This window comes from Sphaeramia orbicularis, chromosome 18 (assembly GCF_902148855.1).
Source record: "Sphaeramia orbicularis chromosome 18, fSphaOr1.1, whole genome shotgun sequence".
Classification (NCBI taxonomy): Eukaryota; Metazoa; Chordata; class Actinopteri; order Kurtiformes; family Apogonidae; genus Sphaeramia; species Sphaeramia orbicularis.
Window position 1 is genome coordinate 36,258,879 of NC_043974.1, and position 12,624 is coordinate 36,271,502.

Consider the following 12,624-nt stretch of genomic DNA (forward strand, 5'->3'; position numbering starts at 1 on the left):
ACAATGAAATTTAGGAGTTCAACTCTGTATGGTTAAAAAAAAAAAAAGACATAATAAAAATAATCCATCAAGTAGTTATCAATAAATAACAGTATTAATCCATGATGTTTGTAAAAGGTGACATTCTGGATAAATGACAGAGTCAGTACATAGTTGAGGGACTTTTGAAACCCATGGGATATATCTTGCATACATGTTTATTAAAAGTAAAATTATATCACACTACAAACAAAAGTTAAGGTTTTTTTTTTTTTGTCATTTTTTGTCATTTTTGCCATTTGTAGATAAAACAATGTCTGGTCTTTAAAAATTTGTTTCAATTCACACACAAAAAAAGTAAAAAGCACTGTGCAAGAATCCCAACTGAAAAAAATAGCCTAAAAATTAAAAATATCTTTAACTTTTGTTTTGTAGTGTATATATTTTGTTTATGTTTATTATGATCATGTCTTTAAAAATTCCATAATAAATTACAGAAACAATCACTTATTAATAGATGATTAATAAATAATTACCATACAATACCAACTTTATTTATAAAGCACTTTAAGAATTTTACAGCTGGCCAAAGTGCTGTACACGAATCATAAAACAAAGAAGTAAATAAGTAAGTAAAACCAGTGATTAACAGGGTGCAAAGCGGGCTAAGAACGACAAAATACAACCATCATAAAACAAAGATAAATTAATATCTGACTAAAACAGCTTAGGAAATATAAAAAACATCTCACTCATTGATTAAAAACCAACAAGAAAAAGTGCATTTTTAGACGTGATTTAAATACAGGCAGAGACTGAGCCTGTCTAACATGTAATTATATAATATAATACAATAAAGTCAACTAAATAACCATCCGAATTTAATAACAACCACCTTCTAATTAGCTAAACAATAATAAAATGAGCTTATTCAAAAACATTTTGATTGTGCTCTTTTTATTAAGGTGAAATAATCATGACAGATATTTCTTTTTTGGCAGTTTATCAAATTTTATACGGAAAATAAGTAGTATCTGTGTCGGAGAAATCACTTTCAGCTCAGTTACCCATTACAAAACACCTCTGAAGGAAGTGTGTTCATTCTAAATCACATGACCTGCTCCACATGATGTCATGCTTGAAGAAAACACTGGCAAGTAATGTGTATTTATGGCACTCTTATGTCAATAGTGTTGCAACAATATCTTTATAAATACTTTCAATTTCAATTTTACTCAGTTGTATATATGATATTTAGAAGACTCTTTCTGTAAAAATGCCATTGGGTGTTATGGTTATGTTAATTTTAGGCCTGAAAACAGCAAAAATGTCAACTATAGGCTACCTGTCAACTAAGTTACCCTGTAAAGGTCACTCAAAAAGTCCCTGTGAAAGAGTATGGAACTCTGGATGGCTAGTTCAGATCAGATAGGATGTCACTGAAGAGAAACTCCGGTCAGAGAGTTGGTTCAGGAGTCATTTATTCCCAAAGGTTGATTATTTACATGCATGGGTGTGTGTGTGTGTGGTTCTATAAAAATACAAAGAAGATTAAACAATATATTAATAAAGAAATCAAAGTACATGTGCTTCAGTCAACATCTCACACATTGAAATACAAAGAAAGTACAATAGAGATGCACACAAGCTATACAAATTTATTCAGTTGTCTCTGGCGCCCTCTTGTGGGCAACAGCGCAACATGCGCGGTACGAACGCAACACGTGTGAATTGAACACACGGAGCTCCCATGCCAAATTACAATTAGCATGATGAACAGGAGTCAAATAGTAAACGTAAACAATACACAAAAATGGTCTGGAGTTGGGTAGCGAGTGTAACTCAAGGCTTATCACAAGTAAGTGCACAGGAAATAAACAAGCTAAGCTAACACTTGCTAATGCCCATTTAACAGCTCCGTAAATCAGCTAACAGATTCTACGTAATATTAATATACTCGAGTACTGCTAACCCGCATCGGAAACATTGGGAACATACACAAACCACTGAGCAGTGCCATAACAGATAGATATAAACAAATTAGGGTAAGTACTCACACTGCGTCATGCACGCACACAGACCACTTCTCCATTACTCATGCACATCTGCCGACAGCGGAAAAGACAGCGCTACGGCAAAGTGCACGTCAACTTCAAAATAAAAGTCCCGGAAATTAAATAGACTTTCTGACATAGCCGCCCCCAAATTTAGGTATAAATTTGAATTCAAAAGAAAGTCTCATTCATATGTCCACTTCATCCTCCAGGCTGGCAGCCGCACTAGGTGCGCGACTGGTCGCAGGTAGGTCTGACCTTGTATTTTCACTTCTGCTGCCCTGACTCGACCATCCGGCCTGGACAGGTCTTCATCACCCTCCCGATGGGCCACTGGGCTCTGGGTAACTGTGAGTCAACGACCATAACCACCTGGCCAGTGGTTAGGTTGGCAGTGTCTTTGTGCCATTTCTGGCGCTTCTGAAGGTCAGGAAGGTGATGACGGATGAAGTTAGTCCAGAAGTGGTCAACCAAGATCTGACTATGTCGCCATCTTCTTCGACTCAGGAGATCGCTGGAGGCATAGACGGCTTGTGGGAGCGATGCGTCTCGACGTCCCATGAGTAGTAGATTTGGTGTGACTGGGTCTGGGTCAGCGGCATCGGGAGATGTATCCCAGTGGTTTTGAGTTGATTATTCCCTCCACCTCGATCAACACAGTCTGAAGTACAGGCTCAGCAACAATGTGGTCTTGGAGTATGACTCGGAGAGCTGCTTTGACTGACTTGATCTCTCGTTCCCACGTTCCACCAAAGTGTGGAGAACTAGGGGGATTAAAATGGAACTCTATCCTTTGTCTGGCGAGCTGTTCTTGAAGAGGGGCTTCTAAAGCTGCAAAACTAGCTTGTAGCTCTGCAGCTCCACCTCGAAAGTTAGTCCCTCTGTCTGCCAGGATCTCGAATGGCTTACCCCGTCGAGCATGAATCGACGTAAGGCCATCAAAAAGGCGTCTGTGTCGAGGCTCTCAAGCAGGTCGAGATGTACACAGCTTGTTGTCATGCATTTAAAAATCAGCCCCCACCGCTTCTCAGTCCGTCTACCCACCTTGATGTGGTAGGGTCCAAAGCAGTCAACTCCAGTAGACCAGAAAGGTGGCTTGTATAGACGGAGGTCTTGCGGGAGGTAGATCTGACATTTGAGGTACCACTGGACTTGCACGCCATTTTGACATTCGACACAGCTGTGCTGATGGCGTTTGATTGATGCTCTTCCCCGTAAGATCCATATCTTCGCCTTAACTCTGCAAAACTCGCTCTGGACCTGGGTGCATAAGGTTATGGTCATACTTCTTAATGAGCAGTTTGGTGACATAGTGTTTTGGATCGAGAATGATAGGATGCATGGTATCCTGGGTCGAGATCCTCTGCTCTAACGGAGCCTGCCTCCCACCTTCATCAGACCGACAGCTGCATCATACTCTGGGAGAGAGCATAACCAAACGACTCTGTGTTGAAATGGGCTTACCAGCAATTAGCGTCTCAACTTCTTCTGGGAAGCTCTCCCTTTGTGATTGCCTCAGAAGGTGTAGTTCAGCAACATAATGCTTCAGCCGCTGTCATCGCAGAACCACTTTGGTCGCGAGCCGCCCCGTGAAGGCTCGCCGTGAGTACTCTGATAAGACTGTCCCAGTTGTCATTGATAAGATCAGACGTTATACTTTGAGGACAGGTTGTTGCTCCACAGAACACGGTTTTCCGTAATTCGTCCTCGTCTTCTGCTGGTGCTACTTCACCATGCATCACTGGGCCAGGAGTCTGGAGGTTGCTGGAGAAATGGTGGAACCTTGACTCCACCTGCTTGGCTGGCAGAGCTCGTGCAGGGTTTTTACCACTGGTAAAGGTCATCAGCAGGGTTGTCTACGGTGCTGACATACCTCCAGTTTGAACCTTCAGTGAGTTCCTGGATCTCTGAGACTCTTGTGCCCACAAAAACCTTATAACGGCATGAGTCCGATTTGAGCCAGTTCAGGACTGTTGTAGAGTCGGACCAGAGTGGTGATGTGATGGGGAGCGAGTGACAGTTCTGTCATGATGAGTTTGGCCAACTGTGCACCAGTCAAAGCAGCACACAATTCAAGGCGTGGAATGGACAACTGTTTACGGGGACTAACTCGTGATCGAGCCATCACAAATGCTATGTGGACCTCACCTTTGCGGCCTTGGGTACGCATATATGCCACTGCTCCATATGCTCTCTCGAAGCATCACAAAAGATGTGTGCTTCCCGTACGGGCATTTCCATATCTGCTTCATGTGGAAGCGTAACACCTGGGTATTTCAACTTGTGGAAGATAGACTAGTTCACTCTCCCTTGTGTCCATTGATCCAGCATGCTTCCGGACGAATCTTCTCATCCCAACCAACTTTTACTTTCCACAGGTCTTGGATGAGGATCTTAGCTCGGGTTGTGTAGGGGATAAGATATCCAATTGGGTCGTATTGTGTTGCCATCACCTTGTACACATTCCTCAGAGTGGGCTGGGAATACTCTACTGGTCTATGACGGTAACCCCAGGCGATCAGTGAGACAGTTCCAGCGAAGACCCAGTGCTAGTTCTTCAGGGTCTTGAGTGTGCTGGGAAAGCCACCGTTCAGTGCTAGCTGCTTTAGCCTCAACTGGGAGGTGGTTCGACGACTGAGGGAATGTTACTGGACCACTGCCTTAGGTCAAAGCCTCCAACAGACAGCATTGTTCTCATTTGGTCTATGAGGGTCTTAGCTTGGTCCACACTTGTGAGACTAGTTCAAACAATTGTCTACATAGAAAGCAGTTTCCACTATGTGTAAAATGTCCTCCTGTCCCTTACTGTTGTCCTCACGTGTCCTCGGAGGGCATATGTAGCGCAGCATGGACTGCATGTAGTCCCGAATGGTAAAACCGGCCATTCATACACAGTTGTTCCTCCTCCTTTCTCATACCTCTCCATAGGAATCGAGTAGCGGCTTGTCCTCTGGTAGTAGACGCACCTGATGAAACTCGCTTTGATGTCACCACTTAATGGCTACATGGTGTTCTCTAACCGGAGAAGGACACCTAGGAGAGAAGGACCTAAAGTTGGACCAGGCAGGAGTTGGCGGTTTGAGACTTTGTCCATTGTGGCTGGTAAGAACAGTTGTAAACGATTCTGGCCTTGCATTGTGATGGACTATATGGTGGGGCAGATACCAAGACTCTTTGGAATCATCTACTGAGTCAGAGGCATGGTGAAGCATAGCCCAGCTGTTCTAGCTTCTGTATCTCTTGGCAGTATGTGTCCGCCAAGGCGGTGTCTTTAGCTAGACGACGCTCTGTGCTTCGCAGCTGTGGGAGCAGAGTGGTCTTTGGTGTCCACAGCAGAGGGCTCCCTTTGCGTCTGAGGAGTGGAGTCCATACCTTGTCACGCCATCTACATCTACTTTAACAGTACGTTGTTCTAGTAGATCAAGGGCCTGCATAGCCTCCTTGGATCGTGTGACAGTTTTAGTATTAGCATAGGGAGTATGTCAACTTCCCAAAGACGCTCTACATGTCGCTGTAGCTCTGAAGTGGGGGATGTAACAAAGTAGCAGTGTGAGTGGTCATCAGAAATTGACTGAGATTGGCTGGGCCTGGCAACGCCCATCCTAAAGCGGTGCACACTGCTAAGGACTCCAGGGGGGCCAGATCGGACTGGTTGTTTAGGAATGAGTAATGTGGATAATCCGATCCAATGAGGAGTAAGGGTTGAACTTTGTCCACCAATGGGAGAGGAAGTTCTTGCAGATGAGGGTGTCTGCGCATGAGTAACTTAACAGGATAGCTATGTTCGGACAGACTCAGCTCATCAGCTGTGAATGCATGGTCGATGTTATATCTGGTCTTAGGTGCATGAGCTGGTGAGATGTTGAAAGAAACTGCAGCTCCCTGTAGGTGGACCACCTCTTGGCGGACCGTACACAAGGCAGGGTTTCTGGCTCTCTAGCTAAGTGAAGGCGTTGGACGGCTGAGGGAAGAATGAGGCTTCTTTCTGATCCATCGTCCAGAATAGCAAAACATTCTAGTGAGTGTTCTGCATTGTATAAACATACCTTCACCAACTTGAGCATAACCTTGTGTGGACGATTTGGACGATCAACATAGACAGTTGTAGGAGCAGAGCTGACCATTAACACCTTTCTGGCTCCTTGCTGACACACTTCATGAAGCACAGTTAGATGTTGCTGCTTACAGACTTTACATGGCTTCTTCAGACTGCATGCTTCTGGAGTATGATTCCTTCCACATCTCCAGCAACCTCTGTCTTTGATCCAGGGTAGCAATTTCTACTACAGAGAGTGTTTTAAACTGAGGACACAGACTGAGGTAGTGTTTCTCTGGAATCGCAGTACGGGCAGTAAGGTTTGAGACTGGGTTTTGCCTTAGAGGCTTGGTACTGCGATCTGGATCTGAAGTAGAGACTTTAACTTGGCTTTCTGTGTTATAGTACACATTAGATGGATGGCCCAAAGATTTCTTCTGGGCTTTGACCACTTGGCCCTTTGACTGCTCTTGGAACATAGTGGCTGCTCTGGATGAGATACGCTTTGCTTGGGACTTCAACTTAAGCCAAGTGGAGAAATCTACAAGCGTATATGTCTTATCTGTTCCAGTCCTCAGGATGCCTTGGTTCAAGCTGTACTCAACAAACCCGTCCCGATAACCAGCAGGCAGTTTGCTGAGTAGTCTATCTACGTGAGAACCACATAACAGTTCATAGCCATTCTCACCCTCTAAGGAGCGTAACATGCCCACCAAAGCCTGGACTGAAAGAGCAAAGTTGTCGAATGCCTCTGGATCTCCTGCTTTTATGGGGGGTGAGTTTAAGATGGCCCCTAACTCACTCTGCTCCAGCTGCCGGGGTTGTCCATATTTATCCTGGAGTGCCTGGATCGCTGAGGTATATGGCTTTGGATCGTGCATATATGCTTGGGCTAACTTATATGCACTTGGCAGCTTTAAGTGATCCAGAAGAATTTGGTATTTGGAACTGTTCTGTAAGGTGGGTATGTGACTCAAGCAAATTGTCTAAAGCCATTTTAAGTAGGGCGAAGTCTGACTCTTTACCAGATGCGAATTGGGGTAATGTAGGTCTAGGCAATCCATACGATGTGGCAATAGCTCCATAAGTTCAGGATTGGGTGGTACTCTAGACCCCATATGAGGCGTTGGCACCTGTTGTAGTAAAGGTGGAACAGTGGGGTAAGGATAAGGCAGCATACCTGCATACGGTAGCATTGGCTGTTGCTGTGGATAATGTAGAGGGACAGGCGGACTTGTACTTGACTGAAGCCCGTTGGTTGCTGGCTAAGCAGAGACGTATTGGGAGCTAGAGAGGGTGGTTGAGCCTGAGGTGTGGTGGCATCCATGGTGGATACCGGTCGTAGTTGAGGAGCTTGGTTGGTGGCTGCTGGCGTAGAGGAAGGTAAAGTGGTATATGTAGGTGGTAGAATGGTTGGCCTGGTTATAGTAGCATTAGCTTGGTGTAGCGGAGCAGGCTGGATTTGAGTCACTGGTGGGCTAGTGGAGACAGGAGGATTAGCTGTTGGAATAAAGGCTGGTGGTGGAACATTAGTTGATGGTGTAGAGTGGAGCTGTTTCAGGTTGACCATGTGAGTGTGACGGTAATGTACGGAATTGGCTAGAAGCCGGGGGTTGTACTCACATTCACTAATAGGTCTGGAATGAGCAGGGCTCTGGGGTGCTTCCTCCTGTAGGAAGGAGGTTATCATAGCAGCTTTCTCTACTTCCATCTCCTTCTCTTTCAGTCGCCTTTGCAGCATCAGATGTTTAGTTATTGCCCTCCTTAGCCTTGTAAGCAGTTTCTGCTTTTTCCTCTAATTCATGCCTCTGCCGCTCTTGTTCTCTGAGGAGGGTCTCCCTTTTCATTGAGTGCATCTCGAGCCTGTTTGTCCAGAAGACTGCAATGTTCATTGACCAGAGTCTCTTCCATTATCTGCCTCTGCACCTCGGCTAATTCCATGCGTTTAACCCTTTCCTCCAACATTGCCACCTGCAGGTTTGACAGAGTGTCTGTAACTGACCTCTTAGAAACTGAGCTCCTGGTGCTTGATCCAACACTGCTTTGGGACTTAGGTCTACTACTATGAGAAGCTGCTTCGACGTGGTGAAAGTGTGCTTCTCTGGCGGCTACTGCTCTAGCTTCCTCATGGATGTTGGATGCAGATGGTCCCACCACTGTAGGATTGTATCCAACTTCATAATCAGCGAGGTATGCTGGTGGCCGCATCTCTCGCTGGGGTCTGAGATGTTCTGCTGAGTCCGCAAGGGTTGTAGTGACTCCATATTGTCCGCAGTGAACTATCTGATCCGGCTCGAAGGACCATGTGAAAGAGTATGGAACTCTGGATGGCTAGTTCAGATCAGATAGGATGTCACTGAAGAGAAACTCCGGTCAGAGAGTTGGTTTCAGGAGTCATTTATTCCCAAAGGTTGATATATTTACATGCATGGGGTGTGTGGTGTGTGGGTTCTATAAAAATACAAAAGAAGATTAAACAATATATTAATAAAGAAATCAAAGTACATGTGCTTCAGTCAACATCTCACACATTGAAATACAAGAAAGTACAATAGAGATGCACACAAGCTATACAAATTTATTCAGTGGTCTCTGGCGCCCTCTTGTGGGCGAACAGCGCAACATGCGCGGTACGAACGCAACACGTGTGAATTGAACACACGGAGCTCCCATGCCAAATTACAATTAGCATGATGAACAGGAGTCAAATAGTAAACGTAAACAATACACAAAAATGGTCTGGAGTTGGGTAGCGAGTGTAACTCAAGGCTTATCACAAGTAAGTGCACAGGAAATAAACAAGCTAAGCTAACACTTGCTAATGCCCATTTAACAGCTCCGTAAAATCAGCTAACAGATTCTACGTAATATTAATATACTCGAGTACTGCTAACCCGCATCGGAAACATTGGGAACATACACAAACCACTGAGCAGTGCCATAACAGATAGATATAAACAAATTAGGGTGTAAGTACTCACACTGCGTCATGCACGCACACAGACCACTTCTCCATTACTCATGCACATCTGCCGACAGCGGAAAAGACAGCGCTACGGCAAAGTGCACGTCAACTTCAAAATAAAAGTCCCGGAAATTAAATAGACTTTCTGACAGTCCCTCAATCATATATTGACCCAAAAACCTTATGTTTGTGCCTGTTAAATGAAACAATACATGTTGATTTTTAACTGAATTGGAAATAAAAATTGCTACGGAACCAGCCATGACCATTTTGTTGTGAGATTTACACATGAACTTCACATTACACTGGAAAAAAAATCAAAATTTTACCAAGTGTATTTTTCTCATTTCTAGTCAAAATATCTCATCACACTTAAAAAAGACATAATCACCGAAAGAGTAACTTTTCAGTGAGATATAAGAACTTATTTTTAGACAATAGATCTTAAAAATTTTATTTCAAGAAATCTTAAAAAGATAATTTTCACTTGTTCCATTGGCAGATTATTTATTTATTTATTTATTTTTGCTTAATTCAAGACTTTTTTGCTTAATTAAAAAAAATCTGTCAATGGAAAAGGTGAAAATAATCTTGGTAAGATTTCTGGAAATAAGATTTTCAAGATCTATTGTCTAAAAATAAGTTCTTATATCTCACTGAAAGTTTACTCTTTAGGTGATTAGTCTTATTGAAGTGTGATGAGATGTTTTGACTAGAAATGAGAAAAATACACTTGGTAAGATTTTGATTTTTCCAGTGTAGACAAATAAACCTGAATGAATTTTAAAATCTGAAAATCCTGCACATTATGACACTTTAGTTCTGGCTTTTTGGATGAAGTCTTATTTATACCTTGAGTTTGTGAACCAGCATCTAATGTGTAAAGTCCTGAAGGGTCAGTGATGTTTTGTTTTTTCCTTAAAAAGCAGAGACGGTTCATCTGATCATGTGGACACCACCAACATCATGTAGGAGCTGAAATAATGATAATATTGTTTCATGACGTACTTCCAGATTATGCCTCAACATCAGTCGTTCTCAAACTTTTTACAGTGGAGTATCCCCCCGAAATATATGTTTTTATCCAAATACCCCAACTCCCACTTCAGCATTTGTGATTGAAAAAAAATGAGGCAAAATTTGTTCCTGTGCCAAAGGTGTTTGTTTATATTTTCAAAACTTTGTAAACGAACAATATATATTAACTGTAGTAAAAAATATGTAGTAAAAAATACAATTTTCAAAGTAATTTTTTTGTGCAAATATAAACTGAAAAGTGCCCTCTTTCATTGATAAGAAAAATAAATTGGTCATTAATTAATACATGAAATTTATCAACAAAAAATAATTACTTAGCTACTCAAACTCATTTTGAATCATATAAAATAGAAATGTCTTAAAATGTTATCAAAGCTGAAACAATAAAACTCTTATATGAATGTATTTATTGTGTTTTATATTTCAGCATTAATTCTCATTTTTTATTTTGTATTTGGTACATGATGACTTATTTATTGTATTTATCCAAAAAAAAATTCAAGTACCCCCTGGGCTTCTTCAAAGTACCCTTGGGAACCCCTATTTTACATCAATGTTGATGCATTTTAACTTTTTTTTTTTTAATCCATTTCCTGATTTGTATAAATGATGTGTTTTATTTTAGTGACATTATAATTCAGGAGGCGTCTGTCTGTTGACGTCACAGATGACAGAAACATGACTTCAACACAAAAGGTGACTATGAATGTGTTTCTATCTTATTTCTGGACTGAAGATATAGTCAATAAATCAAAACATCTGACAGTGACATTTTCTTCACGTTGTATTTGGAATTTCCCCTGTGTGACTAATAAAGGAATATCTTATCTTATCTTAAATTATCTTATTTTATCTTATCAATGTCAGCTTTGAGTTTGATGAATTTACACGTCACAGAAGTTTGGAAGCAACAAAATTAATATAATTATTATATAAAGAGTCATTCATCTGGATACATTTAACTATAATTACCAGGTATTTGGCTTTAATAACAGCAAATACAAAATGTTTTTTCCACTTTTCTAAGGTTTGTTTTGGGAGTTGCATTCTGTCTTAACTCTTTTTAGGTCCCTCATAGAAATACTGTGAAATTAAAATTTACAACCTGTGTGTTTTTGGAGGACATAACAAGACTTTATTACTTTTGTTAAATTGTAGAAATTTTTTATTGTCATGTAGAAAATTAAGGTCAATGAAGTTACCGTATTTGGACCCTCACCCATAAGTGGCACAATAAATAAATAAATATATTTCCAAGAAGTATATATACATATACATGTATATAACATGTATAACATGTATTGTAAAACATTAGAAAAATTTTTTTTAGAACATTACAACTAGAGGGTGACTGATATGGGTTCTAAGGCCGATGCCATTTTTTAAAAGTCTGGTCAGCCAATGGCCGATATCTACTGCCGAATTTTGAGGCCCATATTTTAGGCTGCCTTTTTTTTTCTTTCTTTCTTTTTTTTTTTAAAGCATATTGACTGTAAAATATAATTGAAACACTCAGATAATTAAGACTTTTATGCAGCAATATAAATGAAATGATTACTACATGTACACATAGTAATCTTTTAACATTTATTCAACTTCAAGTGCTGCCCACACGAGTGCCTGATCAAATATCTTATAACAATTTTATTACTGATCAAATATCGGCTATCAAAAAAAAAAAAAAAAAAAAAAAAAAAAATTAAGTCCAATGGCTTAGATTGAAAGAATCAGTATAAAATTTAGGTGGAAATCTGCTTAGGTTTTTTAGAATCCAGAGTAAAAAAAGTTTAAATTCCTGTTATGGAAAAGGAACTATAGGTCTTAGTGCAGTGGTTTCCAACCTTTTTTGGCTCGTGACTCCATTTTAACATCATAAATTCTTGGCGACCCCAGACATTCAAAACTGAGACTTTTTTTTTTTTTTTTTTTGCTAAAATTAATTTATTTTTGATCATGTAATAGTTTGCTATATTATGTTGCAAATAAATGTTAATTTTAGACACATTTAGTCTATATAATGTATATTATTATGGACGGAGGCAGAAAAGCCAGTTGTAGACTACTGCACAAAGTAAGAATTTGATTTTCCTTGGTCAGGATATGTACAGTCAGTCCAGCTTGGATTTACAAGGCTGACAATTAATACTGAACAAACAAGAACTCAACTATGAATTATGAAAGAGCTGCAGCATCTGAAACTGACCACAATGAACATTTGAAAGATAAACAGAACCACAGTGCTTCAGTTTCAGCTTCACAGTTTGTCATGTCTTTTATGGATTGTGATTGTCTCTGTCAACTGACCATAAATTTTTATCAGTATTTTTTTTTTTTTTTCTATCAATTACGAGAAATTCCAGGTGACCCCATGTGGGGTCCCGACCCCAAGGTTGAAAAACACTGTCTTAGTGTGTAGTATCAAGTTCTTGCATATTTATCTGGAGTTTACTGTAGTATTTTGGTGGATGTCTTTCTTACATTCCCCTGTATCTGCAGAAAACTCACCGCTGTGACGACTGTGGCAAAGAGTTCAGCAGACCGAGTCAGTTGAA

The 12,624-nt window shown here is 40.7% G+C and overlaps 1 protein-coding gene across 1 annotated transcript in view; it reads right to left on the bottom strand.

Annotated features, from left to right (window-relative positions):
* LOC115438798 (polyubiquitin-C-like) overlaps positions 1–12,624 on the bottom strand; it is a 107,217-nt gene that overhangs the window by 71,269 nt on the left and 23,324 nt on the right. The window contains exon 4 of the mRNA XM_030162634.1: positions 4,526–4,529. Coding sequence (XP_030018494.1) covers positions 4,526–4,529 — 4 coding nt within the window. The remainder of the gene's footprint in view (positions 1–4,525; positions 4,530–12,624) is intronic.